The 11,618-nt window shown below is 46.0% G+C and overlaps 1 protein-coding gene across 1 annotated transcript; it reads left to right on the top strand.

Moving 5' to 3' along the window:
• The first annotated feature begins 576 nt into the window (after positions 1-576).
• LOC110508244 (phakinin-like) lies at positions 577-11,618 on the top strand. Its single transcript, XM_036966857.2, has 8 exons — positions 577-1,266; positions 5,550-5,632; positions 6,083-6,239; positions 6,584-6,745; positions 7,082-7,210; positions 7,738-7,973; positions 8,263-8,345; positions 11,466-11,618. Exons 1-8 carry the CDS (start codon positions 820-822, stop codon positions 11,486-11,488), a joined length of 1,320 nt encoding a protein of 439 aa, XP_036822752.1. The 5' UTR covers positions 577-819; the 3' UTR covers positions 11,489-11,618.

Genomic DNA, 11,618 nt, shown 5'->3' with positions numbered 1-11,618 from the left:
ACACACACACCTCTCTCATACACACACACACACACACCTCTCACACACACACACACCTCTCTCATACACACAAACACACATCTCTCTCATACACACACACACCTCTCTCACACAAACACCCACCTCTCTCATATACACACCTCTCTCATGCACACACACACACACACCCCACTCATGCACACACACACACCTCACTCATGCACACCCCTCTCTCATACACACACACACACACACCTCTCTCGTGCACACACACACACACCTCACTCATGCGCACACCTCTCTCTCCCTCACACACACACACACACACACACACACACACACACACACACACACACACACACACACACACACACACACACACACACACACACACACACACACACACACAAAAGGAGGTAGAAGCATCTCCAGTCAGATTTTGTCCAGTCAGAAGTATCGGTGGCAGTGTGTGCTTGGGGATGGGGTGAGCAATCCAGCACTCGATGGAGTTTTCCTGAGAGGGCTCCAATGCTGGGTCAGCCAAAAAAGAACAACCAGCAGCCACACACAAAGAGCCCCAATCCACCAACCTGAGCCAGTCCCAGTCACAATCACAGCACAAACACCACAGGAGAACAATAAGCCCCTCTGCTTTCCAGAAGCTCAGGCCACAATAAAGAGCCATGCGCCCAGGGACTACGGCTGTTTGACACGATCAGGCCATCGAACAGATTCTTAAGCCTCTCGACGATGTCCATGCAGGGTGACTAGCCTTCTTCTGACACCCACACACCTTGTTCTCTCCCATCTCATACCCGCATTGTCCAAGAACAAGAGGCCATGCCTCTGCCGAGACGTCGATCCTCCTTCCTGAACCAACCTGCTGCCAAGGAGCGCCCAGGTAGTGCCAACACCAGGGTTGGCACCGCAGGCATCACCAATGCCCCCCGGGGAGTCTTTGTGGGGACGGCCCCCACGGGCGTCACCTCCAGCATGGGCACGCGCGTGTCACGACGAGCCCTGGGCATCAGCAGTGTGTTCCTGCAGGGGCTGAGGAGCACGGCCGTGCCTGTGATGCCCCACGGGGTCGGGACCGGTGGCAGGCAGTACCCCGGGGGTGCCGAGAACCTCAACAGCTGCCTGATGGAGTACAGGGACAAGGTGCACGCCCTGGAGCAGCTCAACCAGCAGCTGGAGGAGCAGATCAAGCACTGCCTGGATCGTAAGGTGTCCAGCGCTGGAGCCTGGGGTCCCCTCAGACAAGACTGGGAGGATGTTTACAGACATGTAAGTAAGGAAGTAAGAGAGAAAGAAAGAAAGAGAGGGAGAGAGAGGAGGGATTTTAAAATGAAGAGAGGGTACAGACTGATAAGTGGGGAGTGAGAGAGAAGTGGAAGAGAGAGAGGGAGGAGAGGAGTAGAGAAGGAAGGACCTCTGAAGACAGGTAAGAAAGGAAGGATGAGAATGAGAGGATGACGGGAAGAGAGGGTACAGTCAGGTAGGAGAGCAGGGGAGGAGAGGGTACAGAAGGTAGGAGGGGAAGAGAGGGAACAGACAGGTTGGAGGGGAGAGAGGAGGGGAAGAGAGGGTACAGACAGCTAGGAGGGGAGAGAGGAGGGGAAGAGAGGGTACAGACAGGTAGTAGAGCAGGGGAAGAGAGGGTACAGAAGGTAGGAGGGGAAGAGAGGGAACAGACAGGTAGGACGGGAGAGAGGAGGGGAAGAGAGGGTACAGACAGGTAGGAGTGGAGAGAGGAGGGGAAGAAATAGTATAGACAGGTAGGAGGGGAAGAGAGGGTTCAGAAGGTAGGAGGGGAAGAGAGGGAACAGACAGGTAGGAGGGGAAGAGAGGGTACAGACAGGTAGGAGGGGAAGAGAGGGAACAGACAGGTTGGAGGGGAGAGAGGGGGGGAAGAGAGGGTACAGACAGGTAGGAGGGGAGGAGAGGGTACAGACAGGTAGGAGGGGAAGAGAGGGTACAGACAGGTAGCAGGGGAAGAGAGGGCACAGACAGGTAGGAGGGGAAGAGAGGGTACAGACAGGTAGGAGGGGAAGAGAGGGTACAGACAGGTAGGAGGGGAAGAGAGGGTACAGACAGGTAGGAGGGGAAGAGAGGGTACAGACAGGTAGGAGGGGAAGAGAGGGTACAGACAGGTAGGAGGGGAAGAGAGGGTACAGACAGGTAGGAGGGGAAGAGAGGGTACAGACAGGTAGGAGGGGAAGAGAGGGTACAGACAGGTAGGAGGGGAAGAGAGGGTACAGACACGTAGGAGGGGAAGAGAGGGTACAGACAGGTAGGAGGGGAGAGAGGAGGGGAAGAGAGGGTACAGACAGGTAGGAGGGGAGAGAGGAGGGGAAGAGAGGGTACAGACAGGTAGGAGGGGAAGAGAGGGAACAGACAGGTAGGACGGGAAGAGGGTACAGACAGGTAGGAGGGGAAGATAGGTGTAAAGAAGGACATGAAGACATCTACAGACAGGTAAAGAAGAGAGGTTGTTGTGTGAATGGTTCACAAGGTTGATAAATTAAATCTGTTTATTTGTCACACATGCAGAAAACAACAGTTGTAGACTGTCGAAAAACACATGAGAAATAAAACACACAAGAATTTGAGCTATATACAAGTCCAGTCTCTGTACCATATCCTAGAATTAAGTTAAGAAGCTCCTGCTGAGTCTTTAGTGATGCAACATTCTACTGTTCTATACCTTCTACCTGATGACAGCGATGCAACATTCTACTGTTCTATACCTTCTACCTGATGACAGCGATGCAACATTCTACTGTTCTATACCTTCTACCTGATGACAGCGATGCAACATTCTACTGTTCTATACCTGCCACCTGATGACAGCGATGCAACATTCTACTGTTCTATACCTGCCACCTGATGACAGCGATGCAACATTCTACTGTTCTATACCTTCTACCTGATGACAGCGATGCAACATTCTACTGTTCTATACCTGCCACCTGATGACAGCGATGCAACATTCTACTGTTCTATACCTTCTACCTGATGACAGCGATGCAACATTCTACTGTTCTATACCTGCCACCTGATGATAGCGATGCAACATTCTACTGTACTATACCTGCCACCTGATGACAGCGATGCAACATTCTACTGTTCTATACCTTCTACCTGATGACAGCGATGCAACATTCTACTGTTCTATACCTTCTACCTGATGACAGCGATGCAACATTCTACTGTACTATACCTTCTACCTGATGACAGCGATACAACATTCTACTGTTCTATACCTTCTACCTGATGACAGCGATACAACATTCTACTGTTCTATACCTTCTACCTGATGACAGCGATGCAACATTCTACTGTACTATACCTTCTACCTGATGACAGCGATGCAACATTCTACTGTACTATACCTTCTACCTGATGACAGCGATGCAACATTCTACTGTTCTATACCTTCTACCTGATGACAGCGATGCAACATTCTACTGTTCTATACCTGCCACCAGATGACAGCGATGCAACATTCTACTGTTCTATACCTTCTACCTGATGACAGCGATGCAACATTCTACTGTTCTATACCTGCCACCTGATGACAGCGATGCAACATTCTACTGTTTTCTACCTGATGACAGCGATGCAACATTCTACTGTTCTATACCTTCTACCTGATGACAGCGATGCAACATTCTACTGTACTATACCTTCTACCTGATGACAGCGATGCAACATTCTACTGTTCTATACCTGCCACCAGATGACAGCGATGCAACATTCTACTGTTCTATACCTTCTACCTGATGACAGCGATGCAACATTCTACTGTTCTATACCTGCCACCTGATGACAGCGATGCAACATTCTACTGTTTTCTACCTGATGACAGCGATGCAACATTCTACTGTTCTATACCTGCCACCAGATGACAGCGATGCAACATTCTACTGTTCTATACCTTCTACCTGATGACAGCGATACAACATTCTACTGTTCTATACCTTCTACCTGATGACAGCGATGCAACATTCTACTGTTCTATACCTTCTACCTGATGACAGCGATGCAACATTCTACTGTTCTATACCTGCCACCTGATGACAGCGATGCAACATTCTACTGTTCTATACCTTCTACCTGATGACAGCGATACAACATTCTACTGTTCTATACCTGCCACCAGATGACAGCGATGCAACATTCTACTGTTCTATACCTGCCACCTGATGACAGCGATGCAACATTCTACTGTTCTATACCTGCCACCTGATGACAGCGATGCAACATTCTACTGTTCTATACCTTCTACCTGATGACAGCGATACAACATTCTACTGTTCTATACCTGCCACCAGATGACAGCGATGCAACATTCTACTGTACTATACCTTCTACCTGATGACAGCGATGCAACATTCTACTGTACTATACCTTCTACCTGATGACAGCGATGCAACATTCTACTGTTCTATACCTTCTACCTGATGACAGCGATACAACATTCTACTGTTCTATACCTGCCACCTGATGACAGCGATGCAACATTCTACTGTTCTATACCTTCTACCTGATGACAGCGATGCAACATTCTACTGTACTATACCTTCTACCTGATGACAGCGATGCAACATTCTACATCTTCTACCTGATGACAGCGATGCAACATTCTACTGTTCTATACCTGCCACCAGATGACAGCGATGCAACATTCTACTGTTCTATACCTTCTACCTGATGACAGCGATGCAACATTCTACTGTTCTATACCTTCTACCTGATGACAGCGATGCAACATTCTACGGTTCTATACCTTCTACCTGATGACAGCGATGCAACATTCTACTGTTCTATACCTTCTACCTGATGGCACTAGGTCAAATCAAATCAAAAAGGTTGAAGCACTGATTGAGTGGGTGGTCGGAGCTGGAGATTGTGGCGGGCTTTGCATTGGATAGCTCTTTCATTTAGAAGTGACAGTTTTGTAATGGGAGTCTAACCTCGATGCAGTGTTTCTGGGCCCGGGTTGCATAAAAAGGTGTTTCCCTTAAGGGTTAATTGTCCCTTACCTAAAGGAATTGTTTAAGGGTGTTGCATAGAGCCCCGCAGACATTTCTTTAGGTGAGGACATAATTTAAGGGTTTTACGTTAGGCAGAAAGAGTCTCTGGTTACCATGGAGACGACCTGATTCACTGACTGAAAGTCTCATCAAAAGAGATCACATTTATTTTGGGGAGAAAAATAGGTGTGGTAATGCTGTTCGAGGGATGAATAAAGTATATTTGGTTTTCAGCGATAGGTGGGTGAAATCCTCTCGCAAAATAAACGGGGTGTGTATTCAACGTTCACCTGCTTTAACCCTCCAATACACCACCGGTCTTACTGTCCTCTCATAATGGTCCTACCTAAATAAGGCATTTTGAGTCCCTTGACTTCAGATATCATAAGGGTTATATTAAGACACTATAAAAGGTGTTTAACAAGTAATAGTGCATTATACATGCATGCAGAATACCCATTGATGTTGCACTTCAGAGCATCTGTTGCGCTGTAGTGGATAGACTGACAATTTGCAAAAAATCCCCCACAGGTTAGTGAGTCCATCCTTGCCAATGCCAGGCTAATGCTGCAGACAGAGAATGTGCAGGCCAACGCTGAGGACTTCAAGGACCGGTGAACATACACTCTCCTACCATCCTCTCTCCTAGAATCCTCGCCTCCTCACCTCCTCGCATCCTCACCTCCTCTCATCCTCACCTCCTCTCATCCTCACCTCCTCTCATCCTCTCTCATTACCTTCTCTCTCCTCGCATGCTCTCTCCTCACCACCTAGCATCCTCTCTCCTCACCTCCTAGCATCCTCTCTCCTCACCTCCTAGCATCCTCTCTCACCTCCTCTCTCCTCATCCCCTCACCCCCTCTCTCCTCACCTCCTAGCATCCTCTCTCCTCACCTCCTCTCTCCTCACCTCCTCTATCTTCACCTCCTTGCATCCTCTCTCCTCATCCCCTCACACCCTCTCTCCTCACCTCCTTCCCAAAATGTCAGTACCTAGGGAATTCGAGAAGATCTCTTTGACTTTCGAGTTTCACTCTGTCTCCGTTTCCTTCTATCGTCCTGTAGGTATGAGAATGAACAGCCGTTCAGGAAGGCGATGGAGGAAGAGATCAGCTCTCTGTACAAGGTGATTGACGACGCCAACCTGACGAAGTCGGACCTGGAGAGCCAGATGGACAGCATGAGGGCTGAGCTTCGGGACTTGGCCTGCAACCACGAGGAGGTGGGTCCAGCATGAAGGAATAAAGCACATAAACCAGTCAGAATACCAAGCTAACAGGATTTTTCTCACTTAGAATACACAAGACAATTTTGGGATATTCATTTAGTTTACTTACCCAGCATAGGAATAAATACGACACATATGAAACCCTAACTGCTAACATTTTCATAGGATTCCTTTCTTGTGGGGTTTCAAGTGTTATGACAAATGTTCCACTGACAATCATTTGCCTCCACAGAGTGAGAGACTACACCTCATCGAGCTAATTGTTATCTAAACTCAAGATCATTTAGTTGATTATGTGAATCCGGTGTGTTAGTGTTGTGTTCTGCTGCCCCCTACAGGACGTGAGGGTGCTCTACAAGCAGATGGCAGGTGGCGAGATGGACGAGCTGGACGCTCCCATTGAGACCAATCTGGACCAGATACTGGCCTACATTCGCTCCCACTGGGAAAGAGTCATCGAGAAGAACCGTGCCGAGACCGACGCCTATCTGGAATGCAAGGTAAATTCATAATGTTGTGCCCCATCTGTACAAGCTATAACACCTGAATAAGCAAGGGGTAAAACAACCATTTACTTTTAAACAGATGTGTACTTGACATTTATTTACATTTGTCTGTCAGTTGTTTATCTATTCTGAGGTCAGCTTGAGGTTTATTGTGTTTACTAAAAGGGCCAGTCAAAACGAATGAAACACACCTGCTCTTTGATGTAGCTTTGACGGCTGTACATTTGTATGCGTGTGTGTGTGTGTGTGTGTGTGTGTGTGTGTGTGTGTGTATGTGTGTGTGTGTGTGTGTGTGTGTGTATGTGTGCGTGTAAATGTGTGTGAGTTCAGCAGGCGGAGAGTATGGGCAGTAAACTGAGCCGTGAGGAGGAGGAGCTGGAGAGTCTGAAGACAGAGTGTAATGATGCTGGCTGTAAGATCCAGAGTCTGCAGGCCCAAACTGAGTCTATCAGAGCACTGGTACGTACGTATTGTGATGCCCTGCTGTAAGATCCAGAGTCTGCAGGCCCAAACTGAGTCTATCAGAGCACTGGTACGTACGTATTGTGATGCCGGCTGTAAGATCCAGAGTCTGCAGGCCCAAACTGAGTCTATCAGAGCACTGGTACGTACGTATTGTGATGCTGGCTGTAAGATCCAGAGTCTGCAGGCCCAAACTGAGTCTATCAGAGCACTGGTACGTACGTATTGTGATGCTGGCTGTAAGATCCAGAGTCTGCAGGCCCAAACTGAGTCTATCAGAGCACTGGTACGTACGTATTGTGCTGTAAGATCCAGGAGGGGTGGGGGGGTGGTTGGAGGTGTCAACTGCTTCAAAGCCGGCACACCTCCCAACACACCCGTTCTCAAAGACTGATATATTGTGGACATTTTCATCTTAATAAATATTTTTTTGCTGTTTTGTGCGATATGAAGCATGTTTCTTTGTGGGTATTTACAGTTGAATTCTGGCCTGATCCTTCGTGTTGTTCTTATTGCTTCAACAGAAGCGAGGTCTGGAGAACTCCCTGAACGACGCCAGGCATTGGCACGACATCGAGCTGCAGAACCTGGGATCCGTCATCGGCAAGCTGGAGTCGGAGCTGGGTGACGTCCACGGCGACGTCGAACAACAGCGTCGCGACTATGAGACGTTGCTGGGAAACAAAATGCGTCTGGAGCTGGAAATCGGCACCTACCACGGCATCTTGGACGGGGAGGAGAGCCGCTACCACCCCTCCATGTGAGTAGGGTTAGGGTAGCTAACTTCAAAGAAGAAGATTAATAGCCCAGCAGGCAAAATTTGACACATGACGTTGTAATGACATAATTTTAGGCCGTCATTGTAAAATAAGAATTTGTTCTTAACTGACTTTCGTAGTTAAAATAAAGGTTACTTAAAAATTCAAATTCATTTTCTGGTCGTAAACTGGTTTTGTGTTTATACTATGATTGCAAGGTGAACTGCACGTAATGTATTCCAATGGGTGGAAATAGCATGACCTCTTTTGACACAGTGTTCCTCTCAACAGGTGCACAGGTGCATCAGAGCCCGAGGGGAAACAAACTCCCCTTCCTCCCCATTCAGAGCCCTCTGGCAACCCAGCCCTCCAAGGTAAAGTCTACAGCCCGGTTCAAAACACAAGGAGCAAGGCACTCTTTATGACCTCAAAATGGCTCTATTGTGATGGCAAGTTCAATTGAACAATATCTTTAAAAACGCAAGACTTGTTTCGTAATGTAAAGCATTCGTCGGGGAGAACAGCTTGCTGAGAATATTGACAGAGGCATTTAATCTCTTGCTTAAGCATAAATCCACACACAGATCACAATGGTCTTGAATTTCACAAACATTTCACACACCTGTGAAATCTGACTGGCTCGTGAGAGGTGTGTGAAGTTGTTCTGTGCTTCTGGAAACATCTTCCTTGTGCTAAAAGGGTTCCAAAAGGGTCCTTCGGCTGTCCCCATAGGAGAACCCTTTTTGGTTCCAAGTAGAAGCCTTTTTGGTTCCAAGTATAACTCTTTTGGGTTCCATGTAGAACCCTCTGGGCTCTATTTTAACTAACCTAACACAATGGTAAATCTAAGTGCAGGCGGTAGTGCTATTGGTTCAGGGGTGTGTCAGAAATATTTTTTTTGCTATTTTCACTGTCACAATTATCAGAGAGCTTGCTGGCGTTGGCGTGAAAGGGCTGGGCTTTGATGAATAAATACGTTGTAGGTGTGTCGAGGCTTGGCCCCTCACTGGCCAATCAGAACGTGCTCCATATGCTGGGTGCTTCAAGTTGTGTACTTACGATCTTTTATGTATTGCCGTGGAATCAACTCCGATTCCAATGTTAGTTCGTTATAGTTTGTTAAATGGCTTACAGAAATGAAATAACAAAATGTAGACCTAAATAGGTTAACTTAAATCCATTTGCAGTCCACATTGTTCTAAGTAATTGTGTGGCTTTAATAGCATTCACACTGATATAGGGGCTAGACCTACTGTAAATTGCATTATGGCTGAGCATGGACATGACAAATATTGTCAATAAGCACGATTAAATTCATTATTGATAAGGCCTAACAAGAGAACAAAAAATTCTAATCAATTTCTAAAACAAAACAACTTGCTTTAAATAGGTCATGTCACACTTACAGGCACCGTCATTTCTCATATTAAAACAACGCAGACCATGGAGTTTTACGCACATCCAAAATGGTTCCTGCAAGGCTAAAATAATGTGGGCCTACCTACAATGCATACAGCGCCTTCAGGAAAGTATTCAGACCCCTTGACTTTTTCCACGTTTTGTTCCCTTACGGCTTTATTCTAAAAGGGATTAAATAAAAAAAATCCTCATCAATCTACACACAATACCCCATAATGACAAAGAGAGAATCGTTTTTTTGTGACATTTATGCAAATTAATAAAATAAAAAAAACAGATACCTTATTTACATAAATATTCAGACCCTTTGCTATGAGACTCAAAATTGAGCTCAGGTGCATCCTGTTTCCATTGGTCATCCTTGAGTCCACCTGTGGTAAATTAAAATGATTGGACATGATTTGGAAAGGCACACACCTGTCTATATAAGGACCCACAGTTGACAGTGCATATCAGAGTAAAAACCAAGCCATAAGGTCAAAGGAATTGTCCGTAGAGCTCCAAGGCAGGATTGTGTCGAGGCACAGATCTGAGGAAGGCTACCAAAACATTTCTACAGCATTGAAGGTCTCCAAGAACACTGTGGCCTCCATCATTATTAAATGGAAGAAGTTTAGAACCCCCAAGACTCTTCCTAGAGCTGGCCGCCCGGCCAAACTAAGCAATCGGGAGAGAAGGGCCTTGGTCAGGGAAGTGACCAAGAACCCGATGGTCACTCTGACAGAGCTCCAGAGTTCCTCTGTGGAGATGGGAGAACCTCCCAGAAGGACAACCATCTCTGCAGCACTCCACCAATCAGGCCTTTATGGTAGAGTGGCCAGACGGAAGCCACTCCTCAGTAAAAGTCACATGACAGCCCGCATGGAGAAACAAGATGATCTTGTCTGATGAAACCAAGATTGAACTCTTTGGCCTGAATGCCAAGTGTCATGTCTGGAGGAAACCTGGCACCATCCCTATGGTGAAGTATGGTGGAGGCAGCATCATGCGGGGATGTTTTTCAGCGGCAGGGACTGGGAGACTAGTCAGGATCAAGGGCAAAGGTGAACAGAGCAAAGTACAGAGAGATCCTTGATGAGAACCTACTGCAGAGCGCGCAGGACCTCAGACAGGTGCGAAAGTTCACCTTCCAACAGGAGAACGACCCTAAGCACACAGCCAAGACAACGCAGGAGTGGCTTCGGGACAAGTCTCTGAATGTTCTTGAGTGGCCCAGCCAAAGCATGGACTTGAACCCAATCGAACATCTCTGGAGAGACCTGAAAACAGCTGTGCAGCGACGCTCCCCGTCCAACCTGACAGAGCTTGAGAGGATCTGCAGAGAATAATGGGAGAAACTCCCCAAATACAGGTGTACCAAGATTGTAGCGTTATACCCAGGAAGACTCAAGGCTGTAATCGCTACCAAAGGTGCTTCAACAAAGTACTGAGTAAAGGGTCTTATACTGAAATATCACATTTGCTGCATTGAGACGCATTGAGACGCATTGAGACGCATTGCCAATACGATTGAATTACCTGGTCATTTGAATGTGAAATAATTAGCTGACAAGTGGAAGCTAGGTGCTGGCAATTTATTAGCTAAACTATCTTGCAAAGTCGTTAGCTTTGTAGTTAGCTAAGACATTGTTGTTAGGTTGTTTGTAATTATGGAGAACCAGGAATGATTAAAAATCAAATAAATGAAAATGTATACATATCCATGTATATAATTCCTCCTCATCATTTTTGGAATTTGTTATCATCTTTTTAATGATCCCAAATGCATTATCAATGCATTCATTGTCAATTACTTTTGTAATTTAATCATGGGTTTATGTGTATGCATTTCTTTAGTATTTTCCAAATGTTGTATTTATTTAGATATTTTAATATGTTTCCAGATGTATTTTGTTTCCACTCCTGGTTTTCCAGACCAGTAGTTTGCTGGTTCATATATATATATATATATATATATATATATATATATATATATATATATATATATATATATATATATTTATTATGCATTTTTCAAGTCCTTCATACTATTTTGGTAAAATTAACTACTTATTAATAATTTTTTGTATTTTCAGGCTCCAACACATCTAGTCCCTAGTGGAAGGACTTTGGGCCATTTGGGGAATAAAGCTCTCACACCGTTGTTCTCCAAGGTTTCTGTGCAAGGTATCATTTTGAAACCACGTTTTCACTACAGAGTTGAATAAAATCAAAACCTCTGCAAGAAA

The sequence above is a fragment of the Oncorhynchus mykiss genome, chromosome 28, assembly GCF_057628025.1.
Source record: "Oncorhynchus mykiss isolate SJ-2025 chromosome 28, ASM5762802v1, whole genome shotgun sequence".
In the NCBI taxonomy this organism is placed as follows: Eukaryota; Metazoa; Chordata; class Actinopteri; order Salmoniformes; family Salmonidae; genus Oncorhynchus; species Oncorhynchus mykiss.
This window is presented reverse-complemented; position numbering and strand designations above follow the sequence as displayed.

What these genes read in the sequence shown, in the direction of transcription:
- LOC110508244 (XM_036966857.2), top strand. Translation starts at nt 820, where the DNA reads ATGCCTCTGCCGAGACGTCGATCCTCCTTCCTGAACCAACCTGCTGCC. An exon ending in GCTGAGGACTTCAAGGACCG is followed by an intron (nt 5,633 to 6,082) that starts GTGAACATACAC and finishes ATCGTCCTGTAG; the next exon opens with GTATGAGAATGAACAGCCGT. An exon ending in CTGAGTCTATCAGAGCACTG is followed by an intron (nt 7,211 to 7,737) that starts GTACGTACGTAT and finishes TTGCTTCAACAG; the next exon opens with AAGCGAGGTCTGGAGAACTC.